At 56.1% G+C, this 17,963-nt stretch overlaps 1 protein-coding gene across 1 annotated transcript; it reads left to right on the plus strand.

Moving 5' to 3' along the window:
* The first annotated feature begins 277 nt into the window (after positions 1-277).
* COL1A1 (collagen type I alpha 1 chain) lies at positions 278-17,346 on the plus strand. The gene is made up of 51 exons (XM_053569350.1): positions 278-504; positions 1,955-2,149; positions 2,252-2,286; positions 2,388-2,423; positions 2,513-2,614; positions 3,391-3,459; positions 3,711-3,755; positions 3,914-3,967; positions 4,123-4,176; positions 4,682-4,735; positions 4,856-4,909; positions 5,241-5,294; positions 5,374-5,418; positions 5,533-5,586; positions 5,703-5,747; positions 5,903-5,956; positions 6,211-6,309; positions 6,401-6,445; positions 6,553-6,651; positions 6,777-6,830; positions 6,995-7,102; positions 7,185-7,238; positions 7,525-7,623; positions 7,749-7,802; positions 7,891-7,989; positions 8,570-8,623; positions 8,833-8,886; positions 8,966-9,019; positions 9,133-9,186; positions 9,636-9,680; positions 9,770-9,868; positions 10,154-10,261; positions 10,709-10,816; positions 11,020-11,073; positions 11,233-11,286; positions 11,484-11,591; positions 11,680-11,733; positions 11,853-11,906; positions 12,045-12,206; positions 12,310-12,417; positions 12,583-12,690; positions 12,789-12,842; positions 12,946-13,053; positions 13,396-13,449; positions 13,560-13,667; positions 13,979-14,032; positions 14,370-14,477; positions 14,571-14,850; positions 14,994-15,184; positions 15,453-15,695; positions 15,826-17,346. Exons 1-51 carry the CDS (start codon positions 402-404, stop codon positions 15,970-15,972), a joined length of 4,389 nt encoding a protein of 1,462 aa, XP_053425325.1. The 5' UTR covers positions 278-401; the 3' UTR covers positions 15,973-17,346.
* Positions 17,347-17,963: the final 617 nt, after the last annotated feature.

Below are 17,963 nucleotides of genomic sequence, written 5' to 3' on the forward strand. Positions count from 1 at the left end.
TGTACTGAAGACCCAGCCGCACCCCAGCGGCAGTATCTCTGGCCCAGGCTGGGCTGGGGAGGGGGCTGGGGAGGTAGTACAGCGACGGGGGGAAATGTGGGGTGGATTCCCTTCCCTTTCCTTCCCTCCTCCTCCTCTCTACGTTCCAACTCTCAAACTGGGGGCCGGGCCAGGCAGCCCTGATTGGCTGGGGGACGGGTGGCCGGCTCCCCCTCTCCAAGGGGCAGGGTTCCTCCCCGCTCTCCATGGGATAGTATAAAAGGGGCCTTAGCCAGTCGTCGGAGCAGACGGGAGTTTCTCCTCGGGGTCGGAGCAGGAGGCACGCGGAGTGTGAGGCCACGCATGAGCGGACGCTAACCCCCACCCCAGCCGCAAAGAGTCTACATGTCTAGGGTCTAGACATGTTCAGCTTTGTGGACCTCCGGCTCCTGCTCCTTTTAGCGGCCACCGCCCTCCTGACGCACGGCCAAGAGGAAGGCCAAGTCGAGGGCCAAGACGAAGACAGTAAGTTCCAAACTTCTGGGAGTCCAGGGCTACTTGGTATCGCGCTCTGCGCTTGGTCCTGGGGCTGCGGCTTAAACAGATTTGGGATGCTCTGGAGGCTCCGGGATGGAAGGGAGATGGTGAAGGCTCTTCCTTAACACTGTGGGAGAGCAGGGAGTTCACTCTGCGGTAAGAGTGGGGATGAGCACTCCCAGGAGTGGGAGGTGAGGATGGAGCGTGGAGTGAGTTGGTGTAGGAGAAAATTCTGAGCGCGCAACAGGCAAACTGGGGGTCTGGGAGCAGGTTGGGGGGAAAGCACGTCGAAGATGGAATGGGGGCGCCGAGCTAGGGATTTGGAGCCCAAGATGTAAAAGCAATCAGGAAAGCAGTGGTATGATTCATATGGAAAGATTGTTTGCCCTCTCTGCAGGCTAGACAGTGAGTGTTCTTGGGGCCGCGGGGGTGCTGGGCTGAGGGGGGAGGGGGCGCAGAGAGTGGGCGGGTTGGAGCATGAGACAGGGCGGGGTCTTTGCGCCCCCTGGTGATCTTCGCTAAGCACTGCGCCTCCCTGTCCAGAGCTTCCTGGCGCGGGAGCGGGAGAGGGAAGACCTGGTTATTGCCAGGCGTAGACCCCACCTCTAGATCTGGAAAATCAAGCCGGGGATGGGATAGCCCCTGCCTCTAAGAGAAATGACAAGTCCGGTGAAATTAGTCCCGCCCCGTCTCCATTCCCTAGCGTTGCCCGCCACCTAGTGGCTGTTTGGGTAGCTGCTAGCGCGGTGGGTGTGGTTAACTAACAACTGAACTTTTTGGTTCTTTGGGCTAAGAAGTGACCACAGAGACACTGGCTGGCTTGGAGGCCTGCGACTGGACTTGAGAGCAGGCTTTTACAATGTTTGGTCTCTGGAGGTTAGGGTGTATTCTACTGATGTATCCTATTTTCAAGATACATTTCAAATCTCTTGGCAGGACCCCACTCTAATAAGCCCCGCCCCATTCTCGTGGCCCCGCCCATGCCATCGCACCTGCCCAGAAAGTGCGGGCGGATTGAGATCTGGACCGCCCTTCTCTCCTCCCACCACTCTCTAGGAGCCTCTCGACCCGACCCTCCTCTTCCTTTGCTCTCCACTCTCCACCCCCATGGCTTTTTATTTCACTTGGCTTCCGCGCCAATGCGCTGAGGTTACAGTTGGAAGCAACGGCGGCCTAAAGCTTTGTTTAAATTCCTGAGAACTGGGAAGAGTTATTAGCGGTTCTGGCCAGGAGCCTCATCGCTGTCACTGGGGCTGATGAGGAGCAGACGAGCTTTTAAGGATTTGGGAAAAGGGGGGAAGGGAGGAAAGGGAAGAAGAAAAATCTAAGTGTGCCTCCTAGACAGAGGGGAAAGCGCAAGTAGGTTTGGGATCCTTGGAGCCCTGAGGTGGGAGTCTCGGGCGCTGATGACAGCCTACGCCTTCCCCATTTGCCCCAGTCCCACCAGTCACCTGCGTACAGAACGGCCTCAGGTACCATGACCGGGACGTATGGAAACCCGAGCCTTGCCGGATCTGTGTCTGCGACAACGGCAAAGTGTTGTGCGATGACGTGATCTGCGATGACACCAAGAACTGCCCAGGCGTCAAAGCCCCCGAGGGCGAGTGCTGTCCTGTCTGCCCGGAGGGCTCAGGTACCGCTCAGCTCCACGCCTGGGACGGGGAGGTCGGGCGCTCCCACGCCTTGAGTCTGGTTAGCAAACCTTGCCTTTGACACTGGTCTCTTCTCATCCTAGAGTCACCTATTGACCAAGAAACCACAGGAGTCGAGGTAATGCTCCGCCCTCGACTTGTACCACCTGGCTGTGACTCCTTACGGTCCTCCCTTCTCTAAAGCAGACTCTTTTTGTTTCTTCTCCCCCACACCCGTAGGGACCCAAGGGAGACACTGGTCCCCGAGGCCCAAGGGTAAGCCTTGCGTTCTCTCGGCTGTTGGGGGTGCAGGTGGGCGTGGCTCCTGGCCGGCGCTCACCCCGGCCCCGCCCTCTGCCATGCAGGGACCCGCAGGCCCTCCTGGCCGCGATGGCATCCCTGGACAGCCTGGACTTCCCGGACCTCCCGGACCCCCCGGACCTCCCGGACCCCCTGGCCTCGGAGGAGTAAGTGGAGGGTCGGGAAATCTATGGAAGGTCTCCTGTGTCCTCTCTCTCTTGTTTTGTTTTTGGTTTTTGACTAATGACACAATTTAACATTTTTGCAATAATGTAAAACTTACACACAAATTGCAAGAATAGCGCAAAGAATTCTCATATACCCTTCACAGTTTGTCGCATTTATCAGTCTGTTCATGTGTACATATCATTTTTTCTGAACGTTTTAAGAATAAGTTGTTTGCTCCTAAATATTTGATATATTTTCCCTAAGAATGGAAGCATTCTCTTAGGTGACCATAGCACAATAATTAGATTTAGGAAATTTAACATTGATCCAATACTGTTATCTAATGTTTGATCCATATTCTAAGTTCACCTATGTCCCATTAATGTCCTTTACAGAATTTAGATCGAGAATCTAGTCCAGAATCTCACACAAGATCATGAATTGCAGGCAAATGTCAGATCTTTTTGGTTTCCATGAAGGTGGAATATTCCTCAGACTTTCTTTGTCTTTCACAACACTGAAAGTTTTTGAAGAGTCCAGTTGTTTACTAGAGGCCAATTATTTTGTAGACTGTCCCTCAATTTGCTATTACCTGATTAGATTGGATTCAGGTGATGCATATTTGGTGGGACCACTTCACAAGCAATGTTATCAAGTGCTGCTGTCTATCTCATCAGGAAGCACATGATGTCAGCTTTCCCCATTATCCGTGATGTCTTCTGCCTTTCAATTCATTGTCTTGACCCTGATTTCGCTCTCTTTTTTTCCCCCCTAGAACTTTGCTCCCCAGTTGTCTTATGGCTATGATGAGAAATCAGCTGGAGTTTCTGTGCCCGGCCCCATGGTGAGCCACCAGGGGGAGCAGGGATGATGAAGAGAAGCAGGTGGGATCCAAAGCAGACAGGCCAGTGTCGGCATTTGGGGTTAGCATAGATGGCTTGGGAGGTAAGACAATCATTGAGACCTTAGAGTCCAGAGAGGATGCAGGACAACTGAGTGGTCCCAACAGGCACAAATGGGAGGTCACATGACTAGACCATGTTGTGCTTTCCTGCAGAGAGATCACCATGGCCCCTTTTACTTCTCCTTCTCTAGGGTCCCTCTGGTCCTCGTGGTCTCCCTGGCCCCCCTGGTGCACCTGTGAGTATCCAGGAAGTCTTCATATATCTCCTTGGGCTTTGGTCTTTGGGGCAGAAAATTGGGATGGGGGAAGGGAAGGTGCTCAGAGATCTCTTGGTGAGATAGGGGAAGGTTGGCCTTCCCTTCTAACCCCATACTTCTCTCTTTTTGTTCTCCAGGGTCCCCAAGGCTTCCAAGGTCCCCCTGGCGAGCCCGGCGAGCCTGGATCTGCAGTAAGCACTCTATACAGATACTCCCTCTACAAGCATAGATGCTCCTACTGAAGACCCCATCTGGGGTCTTCCTCAGCACCTCCTTCCAGTTTCAGCCTTCTCTTTCTTTTTCCATATCTTAAAAAGATTCTAACCACTTCTCCTGTCTTCTCTAGGGTCCTATGGGTCCCCGTGGTCCCCCTGGTCCCCCTGGCAAGAATGGAGATGATGTAAGTAGCCCCGGCGAGAAGATACCATCTGACCCCAACGGCCTCCATGGTTAGGTCACATAATCTCCACTTCAGTGCTTCCACCACCTTTGGGGGTGATGTCCAGAGGAAGGAGGGCAAGTTCTCCCTGATGCACAGAACTGCCCTTGAGCAATGACCTTTACCCTTAATGGGATATGTTCCCCCAACTCCCCAACAGGGAGACTGTTCCTTCCCTTACTGCAGCCACCTTAAAGCAATCCCCAACCCATCTCTCAGTGTAAACAGTTGCACAGATGGTGAGATTAAAATGCTGGTGACAGAAATAAACAGAAATTCCCTTGGAGGGACTCAGATTTCACCAAATAAAGGTTTCATAATAAATTTAAACTGAGCTTTAGATTTAAAGATAAGATTCTGGGCCCTTAAACCTGACTTGCAACAATCCCAGGAAGACTGAGAACTTCCCTACTTGTTCTAGCCCTGGAGGGCATGAACATCCTGACCTTTTTTCTCTTCCTCTCAGGGAGAAGCTGGAAAACCTGGTCGTCCTGGCGAACGTGGGCCTCCTGGGCCTCAGGTGAGCAGGGGGCTATGGTTGGGCACCAGGCTTTGCTGCATTTGGGCCTCACCTGGGGGCTGGGTCCATGTTGATGCATTCTAATGGCCCTTCCTTGTTTTCCTTTTCTTTTCTCTCCAGGGTGCTCGAGGATTGCCTGGAACAGCTGGCCTTCCTGGAATGAAGGGACACAGAGTGAGTCCCCTTTGAATCATCTAAGATTGCAAAAGTCCCTAGCATCCTACCTTTCCAGCCCCTTCCTCAACAATCCTGGTGTGCATCATGGCGGGTGGCAGCTACAGAAGTCCCAAGGGACGTAGAGATGTAAACATGCAAAAGTGCTTCTCTCCATGATAAAGACATCCCAGTAAAGGGACGGGGTGAGACTGGGCCAGTTGGGGTCTAGTTTAGCTCAGAGACAGGGGTGGCTGTGATGACCTCCCAAGGCTCTTTCTCAGGCCTGGGTGGATATCACGGTGGTTCACCTCTCCACAGGCTCTCATCTTGTTCCTCCTTCCTATCTTAGGGTTTCAGTGGTTTGGATGGTGCCAAGGGAGATGCTGGTGCTCCTGGTCCCAAGGTAAAAGGCTGTCTGAATGTCATTGGTCCTCCTCCTGTCATACATGAAGGAATTCCTCACTCTCTTCTCTGCTCTGCAGGGTGAGCCTGGCAGCCCTGGTGAAAATGGAGCTCCCGGTCAGATGGTGAGTGTGCCTGGCTCTAGGAGGAACAAAGGAAGCGGGAAGCAGGGACAAGATGGAGGCTGGGGCAAGGGAATGTCTCCCCTCTCATCTGACTTCTCTTGGTTTGATTGGTAGGGCCCCCGCGGTCTGCCTGGTGAGAGAGGTCGCCCTGGACCCTCTGGCCCTGCTGTAAGTACCTCTGGCTCCTTTGGGGGAATCCCTGGACTCCAGAAGGGGTCTCCAGAAGCTTCAGGGATTGGCCAGTGCTCACTGGACTTAACCGAGGCTTCCCCTCTCTCCTGCAGGGTGCTCGTGGAAATGATGGTGCTACTGGTGCTGCTGGTCCCCCGGTGAGTATGGCCTCTGGACCTCAATGCCTGGGAGTGGGGAGGGTCTCAGTGTCAGCTTTCAGGGTGACCCATGTTGATCTGAACTCTAGGACTTCTTCTGTCCCAGGGTATGACTTGTGCCTCCCTTCTTACTAACATCCTCGTTTCATTTACAGGGTCCCACTGGTCCAGCTGGTCCTCCTGGCTTCCCTGGTGCTGCTGGTGCTAAGGTGAGACTCTCTGCCCTCCTCTGAGCATGACTTACACCCGTCAAGGTCTAGTATCTCCTTGCTCTCCAAACCAGAGGGACCTAGAGTGGCAAGAGAGAAGCCCATCCTCCAGCACCTCTGTCCTGGGGTCCCCTTCTCTGATCTTAGAGTCCTGATTCCTGGTCTCCTGCTGCTGTCTCCCCTTCCTCCTACCATCCAGAGATAACGTTGGGTTTCCTAGGGTGGCTTCTGACATGTCCTTTCTTTTGATCTAGGGTGAAGCTGGTCCCCAAGGAGCCCGAGGTTCTGAAGGTCCCCAGGGTGTGCGTGGTGAGCCTGGCCCCCCTGGACCTGCTGGTGCTGCTGGCCCTGCTGTAAGTGTCTCCTCTTTAGCAGTGTCCCCTGTGCCACTTTTCAGCCTCATCATCTCTGCCTGTCACTCACTCTTCTTCCTCTGTGCCACAGGGAAACCCTGGTGCTGATGGACAGCCTGGTGCTAAAGGTGCCAACGTAAGTATCCTAACAGGTATCAGTCCTGCCTGCCTGCCTGGGAGCTTGCTTCCAACCTGTCTGTGCCCGCAGCTCCTGGGCTCAGTGGTCTGTTCTGCCTCCCACAGGGTGCTCCTGGTATTGCTGGTGCCCCTGGCTTCCCTGGTGCCCGAGGCCCCTCTGGACCCCAGGGCCCCAGCGGCCCTCCTGGTCCCAAGGGTAACAGTGTAAGTACAAAACTCTCCCTTCTGGCACCCCATGCACCAACTCCAGTGTGGCCCTCATCTGGAGAGCAGGAAAGTGCAGGCCAGCTGAGCACTCCAGACTCAGCCTGTCTTATCCTCCTTCACAGGGTGAACCCGGTGCTCCCGGCAACAAAGGAGACACTGGTGCCAAGGGAGAGCCTGTAAGTCCCCCTGGTACTCCCTGCAGCCCAGCCCACCCTGTGCTGGGGTCCCTAGTCTCCTGGGGGAGCCCCTGATGTTGGCAGCCCAGCCTCAGGGTAGCTCTAGGGCTGACACCAGGATGGGCCCTCAACACAGGCCACCCTCTCCTCTCTGCCGTCTCCAGGGCCCTGTTGGCGTTCAAGGACCCCCTGGCCCTGCTGGGGAAGAAGGAAAGCGAGGAGCCCGAGGTGAACCCGGACCTACTGGCCTGCCTGGCCCCCCTGGCGAGCGTGTAAGTGCCCCCTGGCCGCCCCCTTCCTCCTTCTCTGCCACCATTGTGTCCCTGAGCTCACTGGTTTCCTCTCCTCCCACAGGGTGGACCTGGTAGCCGCGGTTTCCCTGGCGCAGATGGTGTTGCTGGTCCCAAGGTAACCTCTTGGTTAGGCTGGGAGGCTGACCCTGCTGCTCCCTGGCAAGACCTTCCTCTTCCAATGTAGTCACCCCACACCCCATCATTAGTGCTCAGACTGTGGCTGCACAAGTGTGTCTCTTGCTTTGCACTGGACCTCACTTGGACCGTCCCATCCCCATTAATGCCTCTCAAATCCCACCTGAACCAGTTGTCCTCTTCTCCCCAAAAGAAAGAAGAAGCTGGCCCATGGGAAAGGCCCAGACTTGAGACCCTAATTGGTCCTGTGACTTCTCCCCTGACAGGGTCCTGCTGGCGAACGCGGTTCTCCTGGCCCTGCTGGCCCCAAAGGTTCTCCTGGTGAAGCTGGCCGCCCCGGTGAAGCTGGCCTGCCTGGCGCCAAGGTGAGAAGGCAGGCCTCTGAGCATCCTATGTGGGGTCTGGGACCAAGTGTTCTGGAGTCTGTCCTCCCCGCCCCTTCATCCGCCTCCTCCCCAGCCCCACTCACACCTTCCTGCTTCTCCACTAGGGTCTGACTGGCAGCCCTGGCAGCCCTGGTCCTGATGGCAAAACTGGCCCCCCTGTAAGTATCACTGCCCCTGGACATCCCCTCCTTCTCCTATCTGCTTTCCTTCTGTCCTCACCACCACCTGTGTGTCTCTCATCCTCAGGGTCCCGCTGGTCAAGATGGTCGCCCTGGACCCGCAGGACCCCCTGGTGCCCGTGGTCAGGCTGGTGTGATGGGATTCCCTGGACCCAAAGGTGCTGCTGTGAGTATTTAGTGAGCAGTGATACAAAGCCTGGGACAGGTAGGACTGGAAGGTGAGATTCTTAGGTTCTGGGCTCAGTGACTTAATGTCCCTTTTTGGGACTCAGTCTTCCTAGCCTTAAAATGAGAGACTTCTTCAGGCTTCACCGTCATTGCCCCATCCCTTGGGATGAGTATTGTTGGTGGCCCTCCCCCCATGCACGTGGGGATAAGATGGGCTTTTCATATAATAGGTATCCACAAATCTTGGTGGACTCTTTGAGGTTCAGAAGGAGATACCAGAGGGGATGAGAGCCCTTTCCAGTGTGGGTCACACTAGGCACATAATAGGAAGAAAGATGGGGAGAGGGTGACGGGAGAAGGAGCCTGAAAGGGCATCTTGGAGGAGAGGGCTGGGGACAGGCTAAGGGACCAAGCAAGGAAAACTAGCAAAGGTGTCCCCAGGAGGCCAAAGCTTGTAAATAGAGCCTGCAGAGTCTTGTGAAAAGAAAACCCCTTTAAAAATTCCACTCATAGTAAATAGGAGGGACCCAGGAGGTCCTGTTTTCAGCTCCCTGAAGATCCTCCCCCTTCTTCCACAGGGAGAGCCCGGCAAAGCTGGGGAGCGTGGTGTTCCTGGACCCCCTGGCGCTGTTGTAAGTATCTCCTTTTGATCCCTTTCCCCTTTCTGCCCCTGCCCCTGACACATTCCCCTCCCACAGGAGGGATGCAAGAGGCCACAGCCCCGAGCAGGGTACCAGCAGTCCCCCTGTTGGGTCTGCTCTGTCCTAGGGCCTAGCCACCTGCCCTTCCCCCAGCTGCACTGGGCCTCCTCCACTGAGTTCTTCCTTACTCTCTTCCACAGGGTGCTCCTGGCAAAGATGGAGAAGCTGGAGCTCAGGGACCTCCTGGCCCTGCTGTAAGTATCCCTGATGAGCAGACACCCCTTCCCCTTCTCTCTTTGGCCTTGCTGTGACCACAGCATCCTCTTCACACAGGGTCCCTCAGGAGAGAGAGGTGAACAAGGCCCTGCAGGCTCCCCTGGATTCCAGGTGAAGCTTCATGGCTGTCAGTGTGCTGGGAGAGGGTGGAGGTGCAGAAACACCTCTTTGTTCTCTTCCAGATTCTAAACCCTCTTTATTTCCTCCCCATTTTCCACCTGCAGGGTCTCCCTGGCCCTGCTGGTCCTCCTGGTGAAGCAGGCAAACCTGGTGAACAGGTAAGAGGTAGCAACCAACCAGAAGGGTGGAGACTATAGGACACACAGAGGGACAGCTAGGGACAGGCCCCTGCTCCTAGCTAATCAGACAACCATCAGCTAGAAGGATCGAGGTTAGACACCAGGGAGAACTTCCTATCGTGAAGGGAGCTACACAAAGGGAAGCAGGTGCTGCAGGCTGCTAGTCTGAGTGACTTCTTTTAGAGCTGCTATAATACTCACAACCCTTCTGATATAACTCTTGGTACAAATTTTGGGGGCAGGGAGGCCTTTGACATATCTTGAGGAGTAATAAAGGGGCTGTACAGGATAATCCCAAATCCAAGAGAGGTTTCGTCTCTAATCATGGTCCCTGGGGCCAGCCTCCAAGAAGAGGGACAGGAATTTTTTTCTAGTGTGGTGGCCCCAGGTAGACTGTGCTCACTGGCTATTCCTCTCTCCCCACTCAGGGTGTTCCTGGAGACCTTGGTGCCCCCGGCCCCTCTGGAGCAAGAGTAAGTAGATCCTCTCTCACTGTTCCTGTCATGACGTCATGTGCCCTGTCTTTGGAGGAGCCATCACATGCCCTGTCCTTCTCTTTTAGGGCGAGAGAGGTTTCCCTGGCGAGCGTGGTGTGCAGGGTCCCCCTGGTCCTGCTGGTCCCCGTGGGAGCAATGGCGCTCCTGGCAACGATGGTGCTAAGGTAAGGACAGCACTAAAGGGGCTCCAGCAAGCACCCTAGGGATCAGGTTTCTCCCCTCCTGCAACAAGGGATGGCTGGCTATGACCAAAGCCATGGAGATGAGGGAAGGAGGGAGGCAAGACCAGGGTGGGGGCCCATGTGCAGCTTCAAGACTGGCCTGTGGGTCTTTCTTCTTAGCTGGTACCTGCTTTTGGCCTTGGAACCAAGCCTGAGAGAGGGGGCTTGGGGCTATGATCGATTTCAGGGACCTCAGATCTCACTCCAGTCTTCTTTGTTGTCACATAGGGTGATGCTGGTGCCCCTGGAGCCCCTGGTAGCCAGGGCGCCCCTGGCCTTCAGGGAATGCCCGGTGAACGTGGTGCAGCTGGTCTTCCAGGCCCCAAGGGTGACAGAGTAAGTTCAGCCATCTCCCTCCCCTGAGTCCTTTGTGGCTCCCATTTTTCTCTCTGCTTTCAATTCCTTAGCTTCTCACCTTCTCCCTGGGATCTTTCCCTCATCTCCTGTATCCTCCCTTCTTTCCCTCTGGCCTGTTTGCTGATGAATTCTCCACCTGCAGTCCAGGCCCTTCTCTCCCCATGAGTTACCATGGTGATGAGAGGTGGAGATGTCTCCTTGATGGAGGCTGCCTAGTCATCTTGCTACACAAGTCAGGGGCCTTTTAACCCATCTACCTAAACTCCCGGGAAGGCAACTTTTCCAGTGAAAGGACCTTGAGGCCTTGGCACAGGTAGTGGCAGGGCAGAGCTAAGGAGGGCCTCTCAAGTGGTCCCAGACAGAAGCAGAACACTAAGTCACCTCCTTGCCCCACACTGGAAGTCTCAGGTTTTTACGTGTCTTTAGGGCGAGGCTGGTCCCAAAGGTGCTGATGGTTCTCCTGGCAAAGATGGTGCCCGTGGTCTGACTGGCCCTATCGGTCCTCCTGGTCCTGCTGGTGCCCCTGGTGACAAGGTGAGATAGCCTCCTCCTACCTTCCTCCCTAACACACAGCTTCCTCAGCAAGCCTTGGATGTGTGGAAGGTGGTCCTAACAAACCAAACTGGCAGCCCAGGAAGCTGGCGGGACCAGGACAGAGGGAAGGCTCTCCTGGGGTCACCTGCCCAGAGTAATCAGGGCATACCCCTAACCCCAAGTCCCTTGTCCCTCCCTCTCAGGGTGAAAGTGGTCCCAGCGGCCCTGCCGGTCCCACTGGAGCTCGTGGTGCACCCGTAAGTACAGAAGACCCAGTTAAGACTCTACTTGGCCCTTCTTCCCTTCCCATTGACCTCTGGCCCTGGCTCTGTCCCACACCCCCGCCCTACCATGCCATCCCATCCCACCTTCCTCCATGTCAGGGTAGCTCTCTGATTTGCCTCCTTTGCTTTTAGGGAGATCGTGGTGAGCCTGGTCCCCCCGGCCCTGCTGGCTTTGCTGGACCCCCTGTGAGTACTAAGACCTCCTTCATCTTTCATCACCAATTGGGACCTGGAACCTTGAGTTCCCGAATGGCGACAGGTGTCAGCCTGAGTTAGGGAGAGGGATTGTTTCCCATTTTGTGGCTTCTAGTCCATGGTACCTCCCCCAGTCTATGGAGCCTCCTGCCTCCTTCCCTCCACTCACCACACTACCCCTCCTCCAGGGTGCTGATGGTCAACCTGGTGCTAAAGGTGAACCCGGTGATGCTGGTGCTAAAGGCGATGCTGGCCCCGCTGGCCCTGCTGGACCTGCTGGACCCCCTGGCCCTGCTGTGAGTAGCGCACTCTCTGGGCCCTGAGATACTGACAGGCTGGGACCTAGGACCAGCTCAGGCTTGACGTCTCTATGCTCTCCTCCAGGGTAACGTTGGTGCTCCTGGACCCAAAGGTGCTCGTGGCAGCGCTGGTCCCCCTGTGAGTATCGCCCAACTCTCTGCTGAGTCTGTCCCCAGATGCTGTGTGGTGGTGAGGGTGGCTGAGTCAGGTGAGTTGGCTGTTCTCCCTCTGATTACCCCTGTGTTCTCTTCTGCTAGGGTGCTACTGGTTTCCCTGGTGCTGCTGGACGAGTTGGTCCCCCTGGCCCCTCTGTAAGTCTATAGTGGAAGTCACTGCTCTAGGTCAGGGGTGATGTGCCCAGGCTGTCAGGAGGATGGTGGACCCCACTGAGGCCTCACTGATTCCCTAGAACCCACTGGAGTCTGACAGTTCCTCTTCTCTCTGCCCAGGGAAATGCTGGACCCCCTGGCCCTCCTGGCCCTGCTGGCAAAGAAGGCTCGAAAGGTCCCCGTGGTGAGACTGGCCCTGCTGGACGACCTGGAGAAGCTGGACCCCCTGGTCCTCCTGGCCCTGCTGGCGAGAAAGGTTCCCCTGGTGCTGATGGGCCTGCTGTAAGTGCCAGCTCAAATCTCTGCAGATCCAGAGGTGTCCCGAGTGGGGAGTGGTCCCTGTGTTGCGATAAGGCATCTCAACCCCATCTGCCTCCCTCCCCAGGGCGCTCCTGGAACTCCAGGACCTCAGGGTATTGCTGGACAGCGTGGTGTGGTCGGCCTGCCTGGTCAAAGAGGAGAAAGAGGCTTCCCTGGTCTTCCTGGCCCCTCTGTGAGTGTTCCCCTCAACTTTAGGGACCCCAAGAAAAACCATCACAAGATCTGGAGGTCACAGGATGGGGATGGGGCACCAATGAGGACAGATTCAGTGACCTAGAGTGGGAGCCCTAGGGCCCTTCTTCCTCCATCTCTGGACTGACATTTTCTTCTCCCTTAGGGTGAACCCGGCAAACAAGGTCCTTCTGGAGCAAGTGGTGAACGTGGTCCCCCTGGTCCCATGGGTCCCCCTGGATTGGCTGGACCCCCTGGTGAATCTGGACGAGAGGTGAGCTGTCCCCAGCCCTCATCCCAGTACCCTCAACAGACCATTTTGGTCTTGGCCTGAGCCCTGCCTGCCGACTCTCACCTCTCCTCTCCCTGCAGGGAGCTCCTGGTGCCGAGGGCTCTCCTGGACGAGATGGCGCTCCTGGCCCTAAGGTAAGAGGCTACATTGGGGGCCATGGCCACACCTGCCACTTTCCTACCCAGCATGGCTCCTTTGGCCAGAGATGACCCACATCCTCTGATCTTCCATCCCCAGGGTGACCGTGGTGAGACAGGCCCCGCTGGACCCCCTGGTGCCCCTGGTGCTCCTGGTGCCCCTGGCCCTGTTGGCCCTGCTGGCAAGAGTGGTGATCGTGGTGAGACTGTAAGTAGCTAGGCTCCAGCTCTTTGCTTCTGAGCAGGCCTAGAGACCTGGGGATAGATACCTGACTTCCCCCAAGCTGGGACAGGGGGGAAATCTGGCAAGATGCCAGGGATCTCAGCCTCCCTCCGGAAAAAGCTACAATTCAGCCTCATGGCCCCCTCCCACAGCACCCATCTCCCCCGAGGAGTGGGGTCATTCTGGCTCCAGAGACGTTTACCTGAGGGTCAGGAGAGATGGCCACAGTGGGAAGGATGTGGGGGAAGGTGGTCGGCCAAGGGGAGATCTCATCCCCAGCCTCAGCCACCCTCGGCCAGGCCCTCATGCTCTGCCTGCTTTCCTTAGGGTCCTTCTGGTCCTGCTGGTCCTGTCGGCCCCGCTGGTGCCCGTGGCCCTGCTGTAAGTGACCTCTGTGTCTCCCCTGCCCTCAGAGCCCTGTACAGATATGCAGTGTCCCACTCTGTGCCACAGAACTTCCACCTGATAGCCTGTCCCCTTGTCTCTTCTAGGGACCCCAAGGCCCCCGTGGTGACAAGGGTGAGACAGGCGAACAGGGTGAAAGAGGCATAAAGGGTCACCGTGGCTTCTCCGGTCTTCAGGGTCCCCCTGGTCCTCCTGTGAGTATGCTCAACCCCTCCTCAGGCCCCACACTGTGCTATGTGATGGTGGGGAGAATGCTTTGCCTCAGTTTCCCTTTCTGGATAGTCATTCTGACTCCTCCCTAGTGGGAACTGGGGCTTGAAGATTTATGGGCATTTCCAAGTCTCCTCTGAGAGGGTGCCCAGAGAGGGATGGTGGGAGGAGTCTCAGCCTATGGACCCCCCAGGGTTAGATTTACAGGATAATCAGGAGGCATGGTCTGCCCCTCACCTACCCAGCTGCAGTTGACCTACACCAGGCCTGAATAGACTTTGTCTCTGTCCTTCAGGGCTCTCCTGGTGAACAAGGCCCCTCTGGAGCTTCTGGTCCTGCTGGTCCCCGAGTAAGTCAAAACCTTTGATTGATCTCCTCTTCCCGGGGCCCAGGCACAGCCTCACCTCAGGGCCCTTTGCCTGAGACCCCAGCATCCCTCAACTCTCTGGACAGGGTGTGGGTGAAGGGAAGAAGCATCCTGAACTAACAGTCTGATCCAGCCTCAGCCTCCCCCTGCCCCGTTCTTTCCTCCCACGCAATGTTCCCAGCCATGGGAATGAGCAATGACACATCTGAAGCTGTGGAGCCCAGCCCAGAGCAGCAGGGAGGGTGGTAGGCTTCTCCGCCAGAGTTGGGGTTGCCTTGAGCTTGCTGGCAGCCTTCCTCTAACCATTTCCCCCCTCCAGGGTCCCCCTGGCTCTGCTGGTGCTGCTGGCAAAGATGGACTCAACGGTCTCCCAGGCCCCATCGGCCCCCCTGGTCCTCGTGGTCGTACTGGTGATGCTGGTCCTGTTGTACGTAGCCCCTCAGCCTTTCTGCCTCACAGCCCTCCAGTCTTGTAAGCACTTGGACGCCAGTAATCCCCACTCTCCTTCTCCTCTGCGCAGGGACCTCCCGGCCCTCCTGGGCCCCCTGGTCCTCCTGGTCCTCCCAGTGGTGGTTTCGACTTCAGCTTCCTGCCCCAGCCACCTCAAGAGAAGGCAGATTCAGGCCGCTACTACCGGGCTGATGATGCCAATGTGGTCCGTGACCGTGACCTCGAGGTGGACACCACTCTCAAGAGCCTGAGCCAGCAGATTGAGAACATCCGGAGCCCCGAAGGCAGCCGCAAGAACCCTGCCCGCACTTGCCGTGACCTCAAGATGTGCCACTCCAACTGGAAGAGTGGTGAGGGCCTGCCCTGGCCACCCCTAGCTCCTCTTGCCATATCAGGGTCCTATACCCAGGATCTCATGCCCACATGTGCCCTACCTCCAATATGGTGCTGGCTGCACACCCCCCACTGACTCCACCTTGCCACCCTACCACAGGAGAGTACTGGATTGACCCTAACCAAGGCTGCAACCTGGACGCCATCAAGGTCTTCTGCAACATGGAGACTGGTGAGACCTGTGTGTACCCCACTCAACCCAGTGTGGCCCAGAAGAACTGGTACATCAGCAAGAATCCCAAGGAAAAGAGGCATGTCTGGTTCGGCGAGAGCATGACCGGTGGATCCCAGGTGTGTGAGCTGGACCCTAGAGCTGTGGTCAGGAGGTGGGCTAGCCCAGTGCCTAGAAGGGGCATAAAGGTGTGGAGTGGACGCCATCTCTGCTAAGTGTGACAGACGCTGCTGAGCTGGGGGGAGGGGCCCCAGGTCCTTGACACTGTCTCAGACACAGAGTGCCTGTGGGCACATGACACTGCCTGCTGTTGTATTTGGGGCAGGGAGGCCAGGACTGTACGCTGCAGCATGGCCATCGTCCCTCACTCTCTCTCCTCTCCCACAGATCGAGTATGGCGGCGAGGGCTCCGACCCTGCCGATGTGGCCATCCAACTGACCTTCCTGCGTCTGATGTCCACTGAGGCCTCCCAGAACATCACCTACCATTGCAAGAACAGCGTGGCCTACATGGACCAGCAGACCGGCAACCTTAAGAAGGCCCTGCTCCTCCAGGGCTCCAACGAGATCGAGATCCGGGCCGAAGGCAACAGCCGCTTCACATACAGCGTCACCGTCGATGGCTGCACGGTGAGTCCCCCAAGCCCCCCGAGCCCCCCACCAGGCCCCCTTCTCTGGGCTTTGGTTCCTTGGGTAGTGCCCTCTCTCCGTCACTGCCACCTAGTAACGCCTCCCTCCCCTCATCTCCACCTCACCCCAGAGTCACACTGGAGCTTGGGGCAAGACAGTGATCGAATACAAAACCACCAAGACCTCCCGCTTGCCCATCATCGATGTGGCCCCCTTGGACATCGGCGCCCCAGACCAGGAATTTGGCTTCGACATTAGCCCTGTCTGCTTCCTGTAAACTCCCTCCAGCCCAACCTGGCTCCCTCCCACCCAACCCACTTTCTCCCCTCCCTGGAAACAGACAAACAACCCAAACTAAACCCCCCAAAAGCCAAAAAACGGGAGACAATTTCACATGGACTTTGGAAAATATTTTTTTCCTTTGCATTCATCTCTCAAACTTAGTTTTTATCTTTGACCAACTGAACATGACCAAAAATCAAAAGTGCATTCCACCTTACCAAAACACAAAAAAAAAGAATCAATAAATAACTTTTTAAAAAAGGAAGCTTGGTCCACTTGCTTGAAGACCCATGTGGGGGTAAGTCCTTTTCTGCCCGTTGGGCTTATGATCCCCCAACGCTGCCCTCTCTGTTCCTTTCTCCACCCCACCTTGGGGCCTCCCCTCCACTGCTCCCCAAATCTAAGTCTCCCTGAAAGACACAAGAAACAATGCATTGTCCGCCAGCAACCAAAGACAATGCTGAAACACCTAAGTGGCCTCACCCCCAGCCCACCCAGCACCACCAAACCCTGGAGGGACCTGGGGTTCTCAGACTGCCAAAGAAGCCTTGCCATCTGGCATCCCCATGGTCCCTGAAACATACCCCTCTTCGTTTTTGAGGGGTCCTTGCTGGGGAAGCCACCAATCCCGAACCAGGTTTGGAGGAGAGTCAGGAAGGGCCACGACAGAGCGGAAACATCGGATTTGGGGAAAGCATGTCAATCCCTCGTGCCGAATGGCTGGGTGGGAGAGATTGTTCTGTGCCTTGTGTAATTGTGTTGCTGAAAGACTACCTCGTTCTTGTCTTTATGTGTCACCGGGGCAACTGCGTGGGGGCGGGGATGGGGGCAGGGTGGAAGCCCGCCCCTTTTATATCAAAGGTGCTACATCTCTGTGATGGGGATGGGGTGGGGAGGGAATCACTGGTGCTATAGAAGTTGAGATGCCCCCCCAGGCCAGCAAATGTTCCTTTTTGTTCAAAGTCTATTTTTATTCCTTGATATTTTTCTTTCTTTTTTTTGTGGATGGGGACTCGTGAATTTTCTAAAGGTGCTATTTAACATGAGGGGAGCAGGTGCCTCGGCTCCAGCTCTCCACCCTCTCTCCACCGCCGCTGGCTTCTCAGGCCTCTGCTCTCCCCACCTCTCTCTCCTCTGAAACCCTCTCCTCTTGCAGCTGCATCCCACCCTCCCCGCCTCGCTCCTAGTCTGTCCTGTGTCCTCTCTCACCACCGGGTTTCAGAGACAATTTCCCAAAGCACAAAGCAATTTTTCCCCCTAAGGGTGGGAGGAAGCAAGAGACTCTGTACCTATTTTGTATGTGTATAATAATTTGAGATGTTTTTAATTATTTTGATTGCTGGAATAAAGCATGTGGAAATGACCCAAATATATCTGCGGTGGTCTCCTAATTTCCTTCCTTGGAGTCTGGGGAGGGAGAGGCATGGGGAAGGGGGCTTGGGGGTGGGTGGGCTTGCCCTCCATTTCCTCCCCCCTTCTCTTCTGATCCCCCAGGAGCCCCCTCTTCCTCTTGCCTTCTTTATGTCATAAACTTTTTTCTTTCCTCTTATTTTTCTGTCTCTTGCAAGTGTCCTTGCACGTCTTCCAAATCCTCTTCTCCCCTGCAGTGCCCACGAGGGCAGTGACATGCGCGTGCATACACGCCCTTCCCTTCAAATCCTGGGTTGCCCAAACCTCACACCCACTCTCCCCTCAACTCCCCCCTGCCTTGGGCACCCTGCGGGACTGGGGATGGTGGGAGGCACTGCACATGGGCACCAGGAACCTCAGGGTGCTGGGAGGGTGAGGGACATGGACCTGGTGAGGAGGACAAGGCCCCTCCCTGGACAAAGGCCATGTGGCCTCTGCTCCCTCCTTACCTCTATGGAGCTCCTGCCAAGGGAGCAACAGGTGTATAGTCTGAGGTGGGGTCTGCTGAGCTGTATGGGGGAGTGAGTGGGGGGTCTGGGAGAGCTGGGGTTCAGGTGCTCACAAGGTGCTCTCAGG

Source organism: Nycticebus coucang, chromosome 18 (assembly GCF_027406575.1).
Source record: "Nycticebus coucang isolate mNycCou1 chromosome 18, mNycCou1.pri, whole genome shotgun sequence".
In the NCBI taxonomy this organism is placed as follows: Eukaryota; Metazoa; Chordata; class Mammalia; order Primates; family Lorisidae; genus Nycticebus; species Nycticebus coucang.

Coding starts and splice junctions, on each gene's coding strand:
- COL1A1 (XM_053569350.1), top strand. CDS start 402: ATGTTCAGCTTTGTGGACCTCCGGCTCCTGCTCCTTTTAGCGGCCACC. Junction 10,262..10,708: donor CAGGCCCCAAGGGTGACAGA/GTAAGTTCAGCC, acceptor ACGTGTCTTTAG/GGCGAGGCTGGTCCCAAAGG. Junction 10,817..11,019: donor CTGGTGCCCCTGGTGACAAG/GTGAGATAGCCT, acceptor CCTCCCTCTCAG/GGTGAAAGTGGTCCCAGCGG.